The following is an 18,705-nucleotide window of genomic DNA, read 5'->3' on the forward strand; positions in this document are numbered from 1 at the left end:
CGAAATTAGCACTTGTTTATGCAAATGAGCTGGCTCATTAGGTCTCTCCCTCAATCCATCAAGAGATGGCAGCAGATTGTCCCCTTCCAGGTCTGGGAATACAAATGGCAATGCCCGAGCCTGCTGCTCAATGCACATTCTAGCAATTTATTTTATTCTTTCTTTTTTTTTTCATGCAAAATACAGCCAAGTTATTTCCGTGACAGTGTAGAGGGCAGAGGACATGGCTCAAGTTAACACACAGAAGAGGGACCACATCTTTGCTGTGGGGGCACAATTCCTACCCTGCAGAGGTTTGGCGAGGCCAGGAGGGACACTTGGCACCTCGCTGCTCCCTGCACACTGATGGCTGGGGGCAGCTCCATGCTGGGGCCATCTGGAAGCTCTCAAAGTTGCTGAGGTGAAATACACCCAGAGTCCCGCTCTGAGCTGGGGCTGGGCCAGGTTACTGGCAGAGACAGAAGAGAAATACACCGAGGTCTTGGCAAGAAACATGGAGCACCCCAGCCATACCAGAATGGACCAGGTTGGAAAAGACCTTTACAGTCAAGTCCAACCATTCCCAGCACTGCCAAGGCCAGCACTAACCCATGGCACTGTGGCCTCGTCTCCACGATGTGGGCACGGTGACTGCAGCCCTGCCCTGGGCAGCCTGTTCCAATGTCTGAGCACCCGCTGGGGAAGGAATTGTTCCTCAGCTCCATCTAAACCTGCCCTGGTGCAGCTTGAGGCCGGTTCCTCTTGTCCCATCCCTTGTTCCTTGGGAGCAGAGCCCAGCCCCTCCTGGCTCCATCCTCCTCTCAGGCAGTTGTAGGGAGCCATCAGGTCCCCCTTGAGCCTTCTCTTCTCCATCTGAACCCCCCAGGTCCCTCAGCCCTTCCCCATCACACTTGTGCTCCAGGCCCTGCACCAGCTCCAGTGCCCTTCTCTGGCCCCGCTCCAGCACCTCAATGTCCCTCTTGTAGTGAGGGGTCCAGAGCTGAACACAGGATTCGAGGTGCAGCCTCACCAGTGCCCAGTGCAGGGGCACAATCCCTGCCACTGGTGCTGATCCAGGCCAGGATGCTGGGGGCTTCTTGGCTGCCCAGGCACAGGCTGCTCACGTTCAGCATGACCCACATGGAAGCCTCACCACCTCTGTCCATTCCACCCCACGTCCTCCCACACGCACACACGCCCTTGCAAACCACCGTGGGGGCTTTTCAGCACCTGAGGGCTCCTTTGCGCTTCCTGGTCCCAGCCATTCACCGGGAGTCCCCGCTGGGGTTGCCAGTGATCCCCGAGTCACCTTCTCGGCCTGCAGGGCCCATGAGGCGCAGGCTGGCTGAGGGATGGAGGGCAGGGTACACCGATAGGAGGTGTGGGGGTCACTGCAATGAACGCTGAACTGCCCGAGGCGGCTCCGAGGGCTCCTGAGACAGCGGAACACGACGAAGGGCGGCCACGACCGGCGGCCATGACAGCCCGCTCCCTGACGACTCGGCGGGAAGGCAAAGAGAGAGCCCTGCGCATGCGCCACACATAACACCCGCCCCACCGGGTCACGTGGTCCGCTGCCGCTTCAAGATGGCGGCGGGCGCAGGGGAGGGGCGGTTGTTGTTGTTGAAGCTTTATTGTTCCCGCGGCTCCGGCCTGCGCGCTCCGTGTCCGCCGCGCCGCCACCAATAAAGGTAACCATGGCGACGCCGCCCGGGCCTGGGCCTGCGCTGCGGGGAGAGCCGGGCCCGTCCGCCTCCTCCTGTCGCCGCGGGCTCCCCTTCCGTCCCCGCTTCCGACCTCCGGCCGCTTCCTCATCAAACCCGCGCTGGGGGCCGGGTTCTGCGGCGCCGGGGATGGGGAGGTTTTGCCTCGTCCCAGCGCAGCGGCACGGGAGGGTCTGGCTTCGCCCTTATGGAAGGAGTAACTCCTGCGGAGCCTTTGCAGGAGGGCCCGGGCCTGGGTCCCTGTGGTAGAGGCTTGTTAAATAGAGGTGTGCTTGGTGGGTGCTCCATGGGTGGCCAGGGAACTGAAGGGCCCCTGTCCTGCTCGTTCGAGCAATGGACGTGTCCCTTCTGCCGGAGGGAGTTGGTTGGTTGTATTATTGCCGTGGAAAATACGGCAGTATTCCTTCTGTAAACTGCACTGAAAGATGCTTCCACCAGAGCCCTGGCTCTGAGCTTGTAGCTGGATTCTCCTGTCCCCGAAGGTGTTTCTCGTTAGATGCACTTCAGGGCGTCTTTCATAGAATCTCGGTCTGTCTGAGCTCCATCCCCTGCCTGGTCAGAAGCTGTCAACCGCTCCAGAAAGTTCTCTGAAATGTAGGTGTGGAACTTTTCATTTCCCAAGCTATTATGTTTCTATTCAGAGAGCTCACCTAAGCGTTGTGTGCTGTTCTGCTGCCTTTAGAGACTGCAGTGTGATGAACTTGAGTCAAAACGTTGCTTGTTTTCCTCTGTTACCAGTCTGCACTGATGCTCTGAACTGAAATAAAATAGATTGAAAACCAAATTGGCGTGCCCTAGCTCCTCGGACTGGATTTTACATTATCCTCTGGGAGAGCTGCCTACTCTGGCCCTTTGGAACACCTCAGATGCAGGTAATAACCCCTCAGCATCTTTCAATGCTTCAAAGACTGAATTACTTTTGGTGAGAGGGGTAAGATAATTGAATTGCAGTATGTGATTTTGTGGCTTTCCACTCTTTGTAAGGTCATCATTTTAGTAAGGAGAAAACAGGAAACTGGTAAACACACACATGGAGTGTTCTGATGCTGATTTAAGGCTGTCACTGTCCTTAACTCCTCAGTGAGAAAACCAGAAAGGTGCCTGTTGTTTTTGGAGGCTGCTGTGGTACCCCAGGGGCTGCAGGGCCAAGGAGAAGAGAAGGCTCCGGAAGGGGAGACCTTAGAGCAGCTCCAGTGCCTGAAGGGGCTGCAGGAAACCTGGAGAGGGGCTTGGGACAAGGGCCTGTAGGGACAGGCCAAGGGGAATGGCTTTAACCTGCCAGAGGGGAGACTGAGATGAGCTCTTAGGCAGAAGCTCTTCCCTGTGAGGGTGCTGAGGCGCTGGCACAGGGTGCCCAGAGAAGCTGTGGCTGCCCCATCCCTGGCAGTGTTCAAGAGCAGGTTGGACACAGGGGCTTGGAGCAAGCTGCTCTAGTGGAAGGGGTCCCTGCCTGTGCAGGGGTTGGAACTGGATGAGCTTTAAGGTCCCTTCCAACCGAAACCAGGCTGGATTCTATGATTTTAGAAAGCTGTGAGTGCAGTGCACAGGAGGGCTGCTCCTGTGAGACACTCAGATCAGCTCTAAGAGAAGTGACATTTACTTAAGGCAGAGAAGTTAAATTTTTCCATTTTGCTTTTCTCTTTCTGTCTCTTTATTTATTTAACTACTTTTTTTTTTTTTTTTTCCTGCTTGCTTTGTTTAGCTATTTATTGCTCACGTAGGTATTGCTTCTGCTTTGCGCTGGGTGCACAGGTGGTTGTATCCATCAGTGCATGGCATTGCACTGCACTGTGCTGGCAGCAAGAGGGAGCACAAGGCTGCGGGTTTGTGCCTTAAAAAGCTCTGTGCTGGTCTTAATTCCCTGCCAGGGCAGCAATAGTGGTTGGTTTGGGGTGTTTTTAATTATTTTAAGTTAAAATAAACCTGCTCCGTGTGCATCCCAAGGAAGAATGTCAGGCACGGAGCCCATCTTCAAGCTGGCCACTGAGATGGTACTAATCAGTGAAGCAAGGAGTGTTGGGCTCATCATTACACTAACTCCAGCAGGTGTGTAGACCAGCACCTTGTATTGTAAAAGCCCTTAATTTTGCCAGTGAGGGGCACATAGAATCCTTTTGCCAAGGTGGTGGTATTAAAATTCTTTCTGTGCTTTATGATGGGCTTTCTGATAGTGTGAGGGTGCTGTGGCAGCCTCACAACTGCAGGGGAGGGGTGGTCTCATTGTGCATCTGTGGAGCACCCATCTCTGCTGTGTCTTATTGATAAAGTACTCAGTCCTAAATTTAGGCTATCTTTTGATGAACCTTGTGATGTGGATGGCTTTGGAATCTATTGAATCTAGGTTGGAGTAATTGTATGAATAATGAAGAGAAGTAATTTAATTTGGAAAGTCCATTTCAGTTCTGTAGGTGGAATTGGGTATTCCTGTTCCCTCCTCTATGGAGAAGAGTTGGTGCTCTCAGCATATCCTTTTCCCATTTTAATGTAGCTTAAAGAAAAAGACATGATCCCCTCAAACTCTGGAGGTATGTGAGGGTGGAAACGCCTAGGAAAAGGAAGCTGAAATGGGACAGCAGAGGATAATGTTTGCTGCAGACCCGTTCTGGACCCCTTGTACCTGGGAGGATCAGAAGAAGGATTTTCTTTGCTGAAATGGATGTCCTGAGAGCAGTCACAGCTGATAACTTCTGCTTAAGGATGACAGGAGAGCCTTTATCAACACGTGGGGCAGGTACAGCCTTAGGAATTTTAGGCACTTCTGAAAATTTGGCTCGAATTGATTCACAGTCTCACTGGAAATGGGTGCAATGAAAATTCCTCAGCCACCTTGGTGTTCTCCCTGGGAAGTTGGCAGGACAAGGCTGAAGATGTCCCCCAGTGTTCCTCAGAAGGTTCATTTTGCAAGGCCCATTTGTCATACAGGTGAGATGAGCGAGTATCTTGTCTCCTTTGTCCCTTTTTCTGACTCCAGTGAGGCAGCACTGCTGAAGAGGGCAGTACTGGTGTGGCTCTGGTGTCAGCAGCCCCAGAAGCAGCTTAAACAATGTTTTACCTGAAGTTTGAAATCCATAAGAAGTTCCCAGTGAGCCTGGCTCTAAAGAGGATGCTGAGAAGCATCTTCAAGCTGGAAAGTGACCAGTGGTGCTGGCAGAGGCAGATAGCTCTTGTTCTGCAAAGCACTCATCACTGCTAAAGTGTTACCTACTCTCGGAGAGATTCCTAGTTCAGCCCAGGCTCCCAGCCAGATCTCCTGGGAGCTGTCTAGAAGGTGTCTGGGAGATGAAGCCAGACAAATTTGGGTGAGAAACAAGGCATGTAATTTAACAGAATAAATATGGCAGTGAAAGGTCCTCCACCTAAAAACCTAAGAGTTCTTACCATGACCTTGCTGGAAGAGCAGCTTTAGCCAAACCCAGCTTACTGTGTCTGGAGATGTAGGAGGCAGTGAGGGAGAAGTCAGGTTGCTGTTGGTGGTTCCTCCTTGCAGAAAAGCCTGAAGCATGTTCTAAGTATGGGGCAATTGCCTTGAGGATGGTCTTGGCCCTCATTAAAAAAACTTGTTCTCTCTGGCAGTACTGGATCTTTGGGTCCCTATAATTAAAGAAGTGATACGTATTTAAACAAGTATGTCTGATCTGATTGCATTTTCTAGTGCTCTGAGTTCCTATAATGAAGAAGGGGAGGTGCTGCTAGGCTGCTTAGAGCTTTCACGTTTTGAGCTGTCATGGACAAATATGTCTTCTATGTTCTTGCCAGGAATAGAGAGAGCAGATGGTGCTGCAGCTTCTTCCAGCTTGCTATGGTAGAAGCGATGGGTTTTATGTCGAAGGCTATTCATGGCAAAGTGAGCAGACATCTTGTCCAGGACACTGATGTTTCCTGCTTGTCCTTTTGGAGGAAGAGCCACAACTTATTATTTAATCAGCAGATTCAGTTTCTTCTTAGATACTGGAATTTCTTCAGTTCCAGAGAAGGAGTGGGTGGACTAAATCTGCTATTACATTGAGCCTGGCAAAAGAAACAGATCTGTTTCTTCTCCCACGACCAGCAGCAACTCCACTGATGGCAGCTTGGTTTGTCATGATTTACAACGGTGTGGGAGGATCGCAGGGCCTGTGTGGTTAATGGGCTGGAAGTGCAGGTGACCGGCCCTGTGCACGGGTGAGGGGCTGGATCTGGTACTTGCAAAGCAGCAGGGATGAGCTGCAGACCAGACAGTCTTTGGTAGCAATGTGCCCAGAGAAACTATGGTTCCTGGGAAGCAGGAGGTGGGGTATCAGGGACTACTTTAGGTTCCCTGCCTTCCAGAAAGGCCCCAGCTACCCAGTGCTCTCACTTTAAAGGTATTCAGATGGGGAGCATGACACCTGTGCTTTGAGGTGATGCCAGAACCATCTATGATCTTATCCTGATGGTGGAAAAGCAAGTTATAGTACTTCATCTTTAAAGCATGGGGGAGTTCTTGGCTGAGCAGAAGCGCTCTCATGCATGAGTGTTATCCACCAGCTCAGATGTCTGTGGCTTTGGGCAGGAGGTCCTGCTTCCCACAGCCTCTGTGCTCCAGAGGGCTTGGCACCTTGTGAGACACCAGCTCAATCTCCACCCAGTGTCTGCTTGCAACTTGCAGTTCATTGCAAGCTAGGAGTAGCTCCGAGCCTGCTTTTGTGTGAGGCAGAGCTTAGGATGGTGTATGAGCATCGTCACACTTTGTGCCCTGATGATAGGCAACATTACTCCTGTTCTCTACAAGACAGTAGGAAGCTGAGTGCAGAGATGTTAAGCAGTTGAAGGTCATGTAAATCCTGTCCATCTGGGTGCTCTTCCTCCAGCACTCATGCTGCTTTGTTTCAGCATCATTGCCAGCACCAGTGTTAGGCAGCCTAGAGTGTCGACAAGGCAGTAACAGTGTTATCCTGTCGGAGATAAAAACTCCAGGTATCCCACTGGTAAAATTCTGTTGGCAGATGTTCTATCTGTTCTCTCTCCTGCAGTGATATGGGGGAAGTAAAAGGGAGGCTCTGGTAAATGGGATTAGGGCTGTGGACTTCTGCAAGAAGTTACAGTTTGGGGTAAAAGACTTCTAAATCAAAGAGTTAGGACTGGGGTGTGCTGAGAAGCGAGGTGCTGAAGGCTCTGGGCTGAAAGCAGATCTCCATCTCTAACACCTGTGTGCCCCTGCTGAGCTCCGCAGTGATGCAGGGGGAAAATTAACTGATCCCAAACCACTTGGTGCTTTACAGGTCAAAGCTAACACCTCTGATTCTCCTGTGTTGGTAGATGATCTGAACAGGTCTTCCTGCACTGCTTCCCCACCTGCCCTTTCAGAAACCAGGTCCAGCTTCTGGATACAGGCAAAGCCCGGCACTGCAGTGCCTCATTTGAAGAGTACTTGCACCTCCTTGAGCTCTATGGTAGGAGGCACATCAGGGAGTCTCTTCTCCCTTTTTGTGCCACCTGGGGCTCAGTATTCATTCCCAAGCTCTTTCTGAAGTGTTTCTATTTGAACAGTATCTAGACTCACTCTAGCAGGGTAAGTTGCTAAATCTGGGGACTGCAAGTTCAGTCCATGGGGCCTCTTGCTGCAACCACTGAACTGCAGTGTAGTGAGCTTTTGGGAAGTGTAAACTGAAAGGTAATTTTTGCTTCCTCTCTTTCTGTCTGGCTCCTCTCTGAGCAATGTGCTAACAGCATCTTTGTTTTTTTCACTAGCAGGCTTTTGTGGAGACCACGGCAGGAGGAGGCCAGTAGACCCTGTCCTGGTACCATGGAGCTTCCTGGTTACAGCAGGCAGCTGCTGCAGCAGCTCTATACCCTCTGCAAAGAGCAGCAGTTCTGTGATTGCACCATCTTCATCGGGAATGTTCACTTTAGGGCACACAAAGTGGTTTTGGCTGCTGCCAGCCTGCTTTTTAAATCCCTGTTGGACAGTACAGACACCATCTCCATCGATGCTTCTGTGGTGACCCCTGAGGAGTTTGCGCTCTTGCTGGAGATGATGTACAGTGGTAAACTCCCATTGGGGAAACACAATTTCACCAAAACTATCTCTGTGGCAGATAGTCTGCAGATGGGTGATGTGGCTGTCAGTTGCAAAAACCTCCTCAGGGACCTCATCAGCTGTTCCACTCAGGACCAGGTAGTAAATGAAGTCTCCAGCCAGGCAGCAGACTCATCTGAAAACCATGCTGAAGCTAATAACCTGCCCCAGTCTGAAAAAACTGATGAAGGAAAAACAGATAACCTCATACCACAGAGACTTTCCCCTTTTCTTGGCCCTGAAGAAGCAGAAGTGGAAGCAGATGTTTCTCCTCCTGGCCAGGAACTTGCTGTGAATCACACATGGGTTCACCAGGATGGGATATCGAGTGACACCAGATCCCTCCAGGAGGGTCCAGGCTCTCATCCTGATCAGCCTGCCTGTGCTGAGCAGGTTGGCTGTGCAGAAGAGGAGCTTCCTGAGCCTCCAGAGGAGAAAGGAGGAGTGAGGAGGGATTTAGGTGAGACTTTACAGGTCTGGACATAGCATTGCCTCTTGTATGCAGCCATGTTGATGTTTTCCTGTTATGGGGCATCTTTTCTTCTGTGTTTTAGTTTGCCCTAGGTTGGGAGCAAATCCCTTTCCTGCAGGGATTTATTCCTTTGGCACTGTGCAATACTTTCCTTTGGTCTTTGCAGTTGCCTCACACTCACCAATTTACCAGAGCTGTAGGGAGCAAAACTTTTCTTACTCGTGCATGTGATTGCATCTGATGTAGAGTAGAGATCTGCATTAGTGCAGGTTGATAAGGCAGTCTGTATAACAGTAAGTGAACAGAGTTGTCTGCTAATGCTACTTTATCCTTTAAACTCCTGTTCAGCATGGGAGGAAAACAGAGGCTGTACTGGGTTTAAAATAAATGTTCCATTTATAACTGGTGTTAAATAAACTGTTGGTTTTCCCTCCAGGCTGTGTGATATCTTCAGAAGGGATTTGTGAGTCACAGTTTCCCTATTATAACCAATGTGCTGGTTACAAACCAGTGCCTTTCAATCACATCATGCTTTCTGTGAATCCCTTCAATTAGCAAATAACTCATCTTGTTTCCCTCACACAGCAGCAGACAGCGAAAGCTGTAAACTGGATTTCTTTCTTCGATATGAAAGCATTTTCTCTGAGGCCCTTTCTGATGCCCAGGCTGTGCTGAACAGGCTAGAAGAGTGCAGAGAAATTGATGCCTCTCAGAAGGAGGTAGGTGTGTTGACTTGGGTAAATGATGCAAGTTTTTCTATCCCCTGCTGAGGGCTAGAGTAGTTTGTGCCCTGTTTAGTAAATCGTTTCATGGCAAACTGGGGCTCTGGTGCCTGGTTGTTTGAAGGGCAGTACGTGCTCACCTGAGCAACACCCTGGGCAGAAGCATCTGTAAGATTAAGCTGCTTGTGGACGTAGGTAAAGAAGTGTGTGTCCTGCCCTGAAGACATCTTCATTGTGTTGTGGGAGTGCTTCACCACTGATTTCTCTCCTCCTGTTTTAAGCCATTTGCTTTGGGAACTGTATCAACTCGTCAACATATGAGATCCCAAAATAAGCTTCCTGAGCCCTGGGTGAGGGTTGGCCGTGGAGCATCTGCTCTGTTCTGCATGTGGCAGGCTGCTCATGGGGAGCGTTGCGGGGGGCTGTGGGTGCTGCCCCGTGGTGCTTTAGAGCTGTCATCACTGATGAATGGTGCTCAGGTTACTGCTGGGGGGTTATCTGAGTCTGGTACTTGCTTCATGCTGGAGGATGCTCTGGGCTCCGAGTGATGATACCAGCCGCTGTACTGGCTTGAAGCCACCACAGAAGCAGCAGATGAGTCCATGCTGGGGTGGCAGTGGTGCAGGAGGACTCGGAGCTGGCATGTGTCTGGTGAGCACTGGTGCAGGCTGCACTCTGCTGTGTCATTGCAGGCTCTGTGCAGAAAACTGCAGCCACTACAGAGCGAGGTTGGGACCATGCTTGCTCTCTTCACCCTGGTAGTTTTTTCCACACCAGGCTGCATGAACTGCCCCGTGTGCCTTTTCTTATGTGAAAGAATGGGAGTGTGACTGTGTTATGGCTGGCTCTTCAGTGGCTCTGTGGTTAGCTGACATTTTGAAGGCAAGAAGTGCTGTTCCATAGGTTGGGGGGCTGTGATGCTCTCTAGGTTTCCATGCCCTTGCTAGCTGGGAAGGTGTCTGGATTCAAGTCACTAAGTCACTTAGTCCCTTCAACACCAGTATAACCACAGGACATCTGGGCTGTGGTGGCATCCTGCTTTTAAAAACCCAAGGCAACATGTTTATTAGGAAAAAAAAACCTTATGACAGCAGGGAGGAGAATTCCCTTGGTTTGGGGAGTGCAGGTTTCTTTTCTGATAAGCCTTTCAGTGTTGCAGGAGGGAAGCCTGTGTTCCCTTAGCGGCTGACCCTCCTGATGGTCCTGAACTGAACATCTTTAGGAGCAAGATGTGGATCCCAATTTGTGTTTGTAACAGCAAGCCCAAGCACTGAGAAGCACCTTTGAGCGAGCTCAGCTCTCAGTGTGCCTGAACGCCCTGGGGAGGATTAGGGTTTCCTATGTTTGTTCATCACCCTGATCAGACAAATATGTCAGGTTTAAGGTTTTACTTATTCTGCACCTTGGCAATTGGAGCAGGGCAGGAATGTGCTGTACAATGTGGATGGGCACTGCCAGAAGGGATTTGGCAGCTCCATGCATCTATGCAGGCAGGCAGTGCCTGTGCCACATGCCTTCCCCTGCCTGCTCATGCTGCTCCAAGGTTGCAGTGCAGAACCTCACTGCCATGCTGCCTGACTTCTGCTCCGTGTAACAGCCCCATTTCCTATTGCTTTCCAGTAAGTGTTGTTTCTTGCTTCTTCAGCACCTCCAAGAACCAGCAGGTAAAGTTCACATGCCCGTACCCGGCCCTTTGTGCTCCCAGATGAGCTGTTGCAGCAGAAGCCAAGTGAGGGGTTGTGGAGCTCAGAGGCAGTTTGGTGTCTGACCGCAGAACAGCAGCTGGACAATTTTTCTGCAGCTATAAATAAACACTGAATAAATGAGAAATGGATTTTCTTTAAGCCTGCCTGAAAAATCACTTCTCAGCTGTGACAAGCATGAAAAGTGTCAGCCCCAGGGCAGCGGGGTGGGGGGACAAACTGCAACCTTTTGTAAGCAGGGGCTCAGCTAGATCTGTCCCTCTCTGAGCTCTCCTCTAGGATAAGCAGGACCTGTGGGTACCAGCACTCAGTCTGGGCTCTGTTTTCAGCAGACAGAGCAGCTTTTTTCCACAATAGCCTGGTGTTTTCCTCGGGGGAAACACACTTGTGTGTTTCTAAAGTCGTGCTTAAAGTGCAAGTTCAGCTCCAAAGAGGCCAGCTTGGGATGTGTAATTAAGGCTGAGATTTGTGCCAGTGGTAGACATCAATGGATTTGTGGTTTTTTTTCCTCTCTCCTTTCTTCCCCACTCTCTGTCCCCCAACTTTTCTGTGTTATTTTGCTGCTCATTTGCTTGCAGTCTCTTTGGTGCTTCAGGGCGAGTAGCAGCAGGTCTGGAAGCCGGTGAGATGCCATTTCTTTGCAGTAAGCTGCTGGGTGCCTTTGCCCTGCTCTAGGGAAGATCTCCCACTCCCCTCCTCCACATCCTTCCTCAGCTTAGGAGCCTTTTGTGGATGGCTGGTCTGTGTAGGCAAGCAGCAATGGACAGCAAAGCCTGGGAATGTGGGGATTTTACAGGGCTGTCCTGGTGTTCAGGCTCCTCTGGTTTCAGTGGGATTTTGCCTTGGACGTAGCCCCTGTATTTCTGGTCCTTTGCTTGTGAGCTCATCCCTGTCTGGGTGCCTTGTTCCCTGTAGCACTGCTGCCTGCTCCCCTCCAGCATTGCTGCCTTCTTTCCTGCTACCTCCAGGGGGTTTCTTAGGGCCTGTTTTTTTTCCCCAAGGAGGTTTGTGCAGACCTTGCTTTTGTGAGAATTATTGCTTCTCTCCCAGTTTGATGTTGCATTCTGCTCTCTGGGCTGAAAAACGTGGGTGAGTTGCTTTTCTGTTTAAGGAGATGTGATTTTTGGGGGTTGTTTTTGTTTTAGAGTCTCTCTGTGTATCTCACAAACTATTCCTATCTAATTTGGTTCTGGCTTGGATGAAACCTGCTTGGAAATGAGAACAAGGCTGAAATTGCAGTAATTTGGGGAAGCGTCGAAGAGCTTTGCTGGTGTCGAGTCTTATCTTCCTGTGCTCTCTTAGAGAAACTCAATTCAAATTATTGCACAGCTCATTTGTTCCCTCTGCTACCGGGTTCAGATGAAGCGGAGGAGTGCTGATACTCCCGCATAGAATAAATGTCACTGTTCTTGTGGATCATTTCCATTGCCTATGGGCCTGTCCAACTATTGTCATCCTTTGTTTGCATTTCTGGATGCAGCATAAAACAGTTTCCTGTTGTCTTCTGCATCCTGATTAGGAGTGATGGCTTCTGAGGGGGGGGGGGGGGGGGTGTGGACACAGAGCTGGAGAACTTTCCCCCCCCCGTTCTGGTGTACTTGTGGGGGAGTTTGGGCTGAGGTTTATGAATAGGGAAATGGTCTCTTTTGGTTTCCCTGCTCAGAGAGACGGTCTCTTGCTCCAGTCTGGATGCTGGATGTGTGCTGATTTGTACCAGTTTGGCCAGGAAGGCTCTTGCAAGTGTCCCAGACAGTGAAAGCCTAATGGGTCAGACTGTATCGTGAGAGCACGTTATGACTAAGTGGAAGCCGTGATTCCAGTGAATATCAGTATCTCTCCATTTTCTCCAGGATCTTTGGGAATTGTTAATGCTTCAAAGTAAGTCTAAAATGCACTGTGTGCTCTTTCAAAACAATGCTAAGAGGCTCTTGTGTTCCCACTGAGCAACGTGTCTGAGGAAAGGTCTTCTGGAAAAAGACTATAAATAGCAGAGCCTTTCAGTTTCTGAAAACTCATTTCCATTAAGCAAATCCATGCACTGAGGAAGGGGTGGTACCTGAGCAATGCTGAGCTGACTGGAGTTAGAAACTAATTAAAACAAAGGAGAAAATACTGCGACAATGCAAGTTACTTTTCATCCCTGTCGTAAAACCAGGAATTTGGCAGGGTGCTGAGCCCCTTTGGGATGGTGAGAGTCAAAATGGTTTGTGTTTCGTTGTGATCTGGAAGGGGCTAGGCATGCAAACCTTGGGAACAAACATGATCTGGTTATCAAGTGTCATTACAAATTCATGTTTGCATTAACAAATACCTTTCAGCTGGTTCTTCAGCATGCCTGCAACATCTCCTTTCTTCCTTTATAGCAGAGCCCTTCATGTCCATGTTTCTGTTTGGCAGCAAAAATGCCATTAACAGGTAAAGAGCTGGGACTCCTGCAGCTTCCCCTCTGAGGATACTCTTTGCAATAGGTCATTGCACTGTCATGCTGCCCTAATACATGAGCATTTACACCTGCTAGGAAAAGCAAGTCCACCATCCCCCTGGTGCGGCCCCAAGCAGTTGCATTCAGTCTTTTTATCACTGAAATGAAAATGACAATGACAGCAGAAAATGGTCGCTCTCTCTGGAGCTGGGCTAAGCTCTCCACTTCAAAGGTACTTCTGTAGCATCCCTGGAGTCTCTGATAAAGGAGCCTGCTCTGAAAGGCTGGCATCTCTCCTGGAGAGTTGGGAAGTGTGTGTCTTTAGGGGCGATATTTACGGCGTTAAAGGGCTCCAGGGAAATGGGAGCAAGAGTTCCAGCTTGTTTCTTTTCCTTTTATTTCTATAACTGCACAGGCATGTTTGCCTCTGGTCGCTGTTTCGGGTCACTGGAGTGGGTTTTAGAGCTCTGGGCATGATTGCCAGGCATGCAGAGAGCACACAATGCGAGGTTTGCTGCCTTCTCTCCAAAGCTCTCTCTGGGAGATGCAGCTCCACTGTGACTTGAGGATGGAGATTCCTGAAAGTCCCAATTAAAATGCCTTCTGTGCAAGTGTTCTGCAGTGAAAACCAGTATCCCCTGCCCTGGCTTTGGGCTTCAAAAGTAATGGTGTTTAAAGCATGTTTTATTAAGTCTCCTATTGGCATTAGGCTATTAAGGGAAGAGATGAAGTGATGTTTGGTGCTGGAACCTGCTCCAGTCTGTGGGACTTGCTGTAAAGGTAAGGGCTGGAGGGCAGGGCTTGCTGCCTTCCTTCACATGGCTGGTGGCCACAGACTGGAGCTTGAGTTCAGTGGTGGGTTTCTATGTGGTTGTTTTGTTGGTTTAATTTTTTGTCCCCTGAACAAAACCCCAGGATTCTGCTTTTTGTCTCAGTTTGTACAGGGCAGTTGATTCTATTGTTAAAACCTTCCCTGTTCTGTTGCAGGCTCTGGTTTCCTGCCTGGCAGAGGCAGGGGAACAGTCAGTGTTGAAGAAGCTGCTGAGCAAGGTGAAGGATGCTCAGACCCTGGATGCTCAGACCCTCGTGTCTTTACTGAAGCTGTTTCAAGACACAAATCCCAAGCTGAGAGCGGCTTTGCTGGAGAGGGAACAGGGCAATGGAGAAGCCCTGCATCAAGGAGGTAGGGAATTGAGTGCAGCCACTGGCAAAGTGAGTGGGCAACCTTACAGGCAAAGTGGGTCTCCAGAAACCCTGTGTCCTCACTCAGATGCAGGAGGTTTCTTTCATGCTGACCAAGATCCTGGAGCATTTCCATCCTGCAGCAGTGGGTGTGGGCAGCACAGGGCTCTCCCCATCACTGCCTGCAGGGCTGGATCGATCCATGGCTGCACGGGTCAGAGCACAGCTGAGCCTCGGGATTGAAAGCTCCGTTTTTACTTGAGTCTGACACAAAGCAGTGGCCTTGCAAACCTGGTGTTAACCTCCAGCTTGCTTTATGGCTTTGTGCTCTGTTAGATAAATGAGACGTTTTCCTTTCATAGAGTTTAAAGAGAATAGTAAAGTGTTTTTCCTCTGCTGCTTGTGCTTGGGATAAGCTTTGCTATTCACTTAGATCTTTCACAGAGTCTCACTCGCTTCGGGAGCCTGTCAGTTCCTTCAGACTGACTTTGTGTTTCTGAATCCTTTTTCCCCCTAGAGAGCACAGACGAGGGAGAGACGCTGACTGCTCGCTTGCTGGGATGCAGGGAGGAGCTGATCCAGAGCGTGACACAGCTGAGCCCCATCCTAGAGTTCTTGGAGGCAGCAGAAGAGGGATTCCTGACTGCCTCAGAGAAGCGGGTAAACCAATCTGAAATAAGGAAAGCTGTGGATGGGAGGGTGGGGGGGGCATCTGTGGGGCAGCATCTCACTGCTCGGTTTGCCAAGTGATGTGCTAGCCTCACCTGGCAATTTCATCTCCCTTTTGCACATCATGGATCTCCCTTCTGCCCTGAGCTGTGGGGGTGAGCTGAGCTGTGAAGGCAGCCTCAGGATGATCACAGCCTGGTGCAGTGTGAGATTGCCCTGCAAGTAGGGGATGTGCCTGGTGCTCCTATAGACCCTGAAAATGCCTTTTTGTGAGCCAAGAGAAGGCTCTGTAGTGGTTTGGTTTCAGCAGAACCACTAATGACCTCTGTACTGCCTGCTTGCTAATGAAGTCCTTGTGTAGAGGGGTCATCAGCTTACCTTTCAGCTGACTCTCCCAGCGTTAACTCTTTAACTCCTATCACACAGTTGCCTGCAAGAGCAGCACGTCCACTGCCTGGCATGTTTAAAGATATGTTTTTGATGTGTTGAATGCAGCAGTTGGTGGGAGAGCTGTTGCTTTCCTGCAAGCAGTTGCTTTATGGATACTGATTTGCAGAAGCCACGAAGAAAAGATTTCCTTTGTGTTTTGTGGGGAGCTGGCTGTACCCTGCCTGTGCAGCTAAAACCTGCCAGGTGCCCTGGCATGCTGTGTTCAGCATGCAGCCTGCACACCTCCTGTCCTGGTTTTCATGTCAACATAAGAAGGACATGGAGCTGCTGGAACAAGTCCAGAGGAGGCCACGAGGATGGTCAGGGGCTGGAGCAGCTCCTGTATGGAAACAGGGTGAGAATGCTGGGGCTGTTCAGCCTGGAGAAGTCACATGGAGACCTCAGAGCAGGTTCTAGTATCTGAAGGAGGCCTATGAGGATGCTGGAGAGGGGCTCTTCATCAGGGACTGTAGTGATAGGATATGGGGTAATGGATTCAAACTGAAACGGGGGAAGATCAGGTTAAATATAAGGAGGAAGTTCTTTACTGTGAGCATGGTGAGGGGCTGGCACAGGGTGCCCAGAGAAGCTGTGGCTGCCTTATACCTGGCCAGGTTGGACAGAGCTTGAAGCAACCTGCTCTAGTGAAAGGTGTCCCTACCTGTGGAACTGGATGAGCTTTAAGGTCCCTTCCAACCCAAACCAGGCTGGGATTCTATGATTCTCCTGGTGGGCTGGGCTGTGACTGGCAGCTGATGAATTTTCTCCTCCCAGAGCAGCATGATTGAGCCTGGAATGTGGGTATGTGAGAGGATGGAGTGAGGTGTGTGTGCAGGAAAGAGCTCATTGTCTGCTGGGGCTATCAGCAGAGACCTGCACGTTGGAGCCTAGCGCTGAGCCATGACAGCTGCATCAGCAGCAGGGAGATGATGATTTTTCATATATCCCTGTTCCCTTTCCCTGCACTCTTCTCTTTGTCTTCATAAAATTAGGAAGTTAAAATGCAGCCATTTTGAATCTCCTTTCCATTGAAATCAAGCAAACAAAAAATGCCAACCACCAATGCACCAAACCATTCTGTTGCCATAGGTGTGCTCCTTGGGCACAGGATACAGCCTTGGATTGCATCATCGTATACTAAGAGACTCCAGCCTCGTTTGGTGAAGGGGTGATGTTGGCTATTTCTTAGCCTCTTCAGTCACTGTGTGCTCTGTTTGCTGCAGAGCCTTCAAACCTGCTCCAAATACAAAATCCTTCTTGCCACGGGATCCCTTCATGCTCTTGTTTTAGCCCCCAGGTAATAATATTTCGGGAGCACTCCAGTGGGGCTGGGTGCATAGCTCTGTCTCTGCTGTGGCACAGGAAGATACAGGAGAATTGCCAAGTGTAGAATGACCTCAGGGTGGTGGGGGTCCTTTTTTGCAGGCTTGCTTTATTGGTTTGGGGGGTTTTCTTGCCCCCCAGACAAGTGCAAAAAGTGCTTAATTAGTTTAGAAATTAAACTGATTAAAGCAGTGGGCCTGTGGCATATGTGCATTTGAGATCTCTGGTGTCTCAGCTGCAGCACTGGGAAAACAAAGATGGAATTAGCAGCCACCTCTGAAAGTTTCACCTTACCTGATTGATTCAGCGTTGCGCTAGAGCTCTGGGCTGGCAGAGAGAGGATGTAGTTCTCCAAGGGTTCCTAAAGATGAGGCTTTCCTTTTTCTTCTCACACTAGCTACACATTTATTAAGGAAGACAAGGGAATTTTAAGTGTAACAGCCTTTTTTCTAGGCACCTGGGTTCTTCCTGTGCCTGGCCCAAGCTGTGCATGGAGTAAGTCTGATTTTCTTTGCTGGAAAACCAGTACATGATCAGTTGTGAAGCCTCTTTGTAAAACCTTGGGTTTTGGGGGAGAGTTTACCTAGCGTTTTGTGGCTTAACTTTGTGGCTTTATCAGTGTTTCTGTAGTGGGGGGAGGTAGGGTGGAGGATTTGGGGGATGGCTTGGATGCAGATTATCACTTAAAATGAATAAACTTAGTTACAAAGGAAGAGTAGGTAGCCTCTCACACATGTTGTCCCATGGCTTAGGTTGTTGCAGAATTCAGACAGCCCTGAGCCTGGAGCAAGAGAGTAGATGGTAGGAACCTTCATCCTTTCCTTCTGTCCAGGCTCTGTTCTAGAGGGGATGTGGGTATTTTGAGCTATGTGCTTTCCCCTCCCCTTTGGCTCCAGTGTCTATGGAGCTTGATGCTTAAGCCAAACTGCTTCAGAGCTGGGACAGAGAATCATAGAATGGTTTGGGTTGGAAGGGATCTCAAATATCAAGGACCTTAAAGATCAAGATCTGGAAATCCTGCTGCAGGCAGAATGGGGGGATGTTTTCTGACTGTCCCACCTACTGGTGTCAAACTAAGTCTTAAAGTGTTGGCGCTGCATCTCCCACTTCCATGGCCATCACTTCTGCATCTGTTGACACTAGCCTGAGAGCAGTGGTAAGTTAAAGCATGCACATCCCCCAAAGGATGCTGCTTTTGTACCTGTTTTTGTGTTGAGGACTTCAGACTGAGTCATCCAGAGTCAGCTCAGTGAGAATTAGATGGGAGGATATGTCAACAGGTTCACTAACAGAGTTTTGGCTACAAAAGGACAGCTCTTTAGAAATGAGAGAAACTAATTAGTGAGATCAGGTGGTGGTGAGTGCACAGGAGGAGCTGTTGGAGTAGTTTCTTTTATGTTAAAGGTAGGAGAACTGTCTGAAGTTTGCATCCTGAACAAGAGAGGAGAATTTGTATGGGGGGTCACAGACCTGAGCGAATGGATAACTCGAGGAAGAGTATTAGGACCTACAAGGAATGGCTGAAATGTCCAATAGACAGAGAAATGTACTTTAGAGATATGAAGAGAGGCTTGTGGCATATCAGGCATGACAGCAACAGGCATTTGTCTGACCAACTGAAGAGAAAGGATAATGAGAGGAGATGCCCTGTAAACTCACAGCTAAGCCTAGTGCCCAGTCTAGGAGAAAGACACAGACATTTCCTGCAGCTGAAGTGAGATCACAGCTCAAGACAGGAAGAGCTGACACACATGGCTGTGAGAGTGACAGCAAGGTTTATTCTTGTATTTTCCAAGTTGAGTGGTCCCTACTGTTGATGGCCAGGACAGAGATGTAAAAGCAGTTGTTTAGGCAGTCAGCCCTGTGTGTGCACAGGAGTGTGTGTTGGGACAGGTGGGAGGGCACTGCTTGTAAGTAAAAAAAAAATAGGATAAAATGCAGCTAAAAATGCTCAAATTGCTTCTGCCTGACATGGAATCTTCATTTGATGAGAGAAAATGTTTGGGGTTTTTTTTTCTGCCTCAGTCTAGATTTGAGCAAAGC

The 18,705-nt window shown here is 49.6% G+C and overlaps 1 protein-coding gene across 5 annotated transcripts in view; it reads left to right on the plus strand.

The window, feature by feature from the left end:
* Nucleotides 1-1,553: 1,553 nt before the first annotated feature.
* ZBTB40 (zinc finger and BTB domain containing 40) overlaps nt 1,554-18,705 on the plus strand; it is a 33,471-nt gene continuing 16,319 nt past the window's right edge. For 3 of the 5 annotated variants that reach the window (XR_008975096.1, XM_057430802.1, XM_057430806.1), the window contains exons 1-5: nt 1,554-1,670; nt 7,413-8,200; nt 8,798-8,931; nt 14,047-14,242; nt 14,759-14,901. Coding sequence is in view for 4 of the 5 variants with exons in the window: in XM_057430802.1 (XP_057286785.1) it covers nt 7,468-8,200; nt 8,798-8,931; nt 14,047-14,242; nt 14,759-14,901 (1,206 nt within the window). In the remaining variant the exon portion in view is untranslated. The remainder of the gene's footprint in view (nt 1,671-7,412; nt 8,201-8,797; nt 8,932-14,046; nt 14,243-14,758; nt 14,902-18,705) is intronic. The other 2 variants (XM_057430804.1, XM_057430803.1) reach the window with 2 other exon arrangements.

Source organism: Pezoporus wallicus, unplaced genomic scaffold (genome assembly GCF_028554395.1).
Source record: "Pezoporus wallicus isolate ANWC-B61680 ecotype Strahan unplaced genomic scaffold, APGP_CSIRO_Pwel_v1 contig_11693, whole genome shotgun sequence".
NCBI classification, from domain to species: domain Eukaryota; kingdom Metazoa; phylum Chordata; class Aves; order Psittaciformes; family Psittacidae; genus Pezoporus; species Pezoporus wallicus.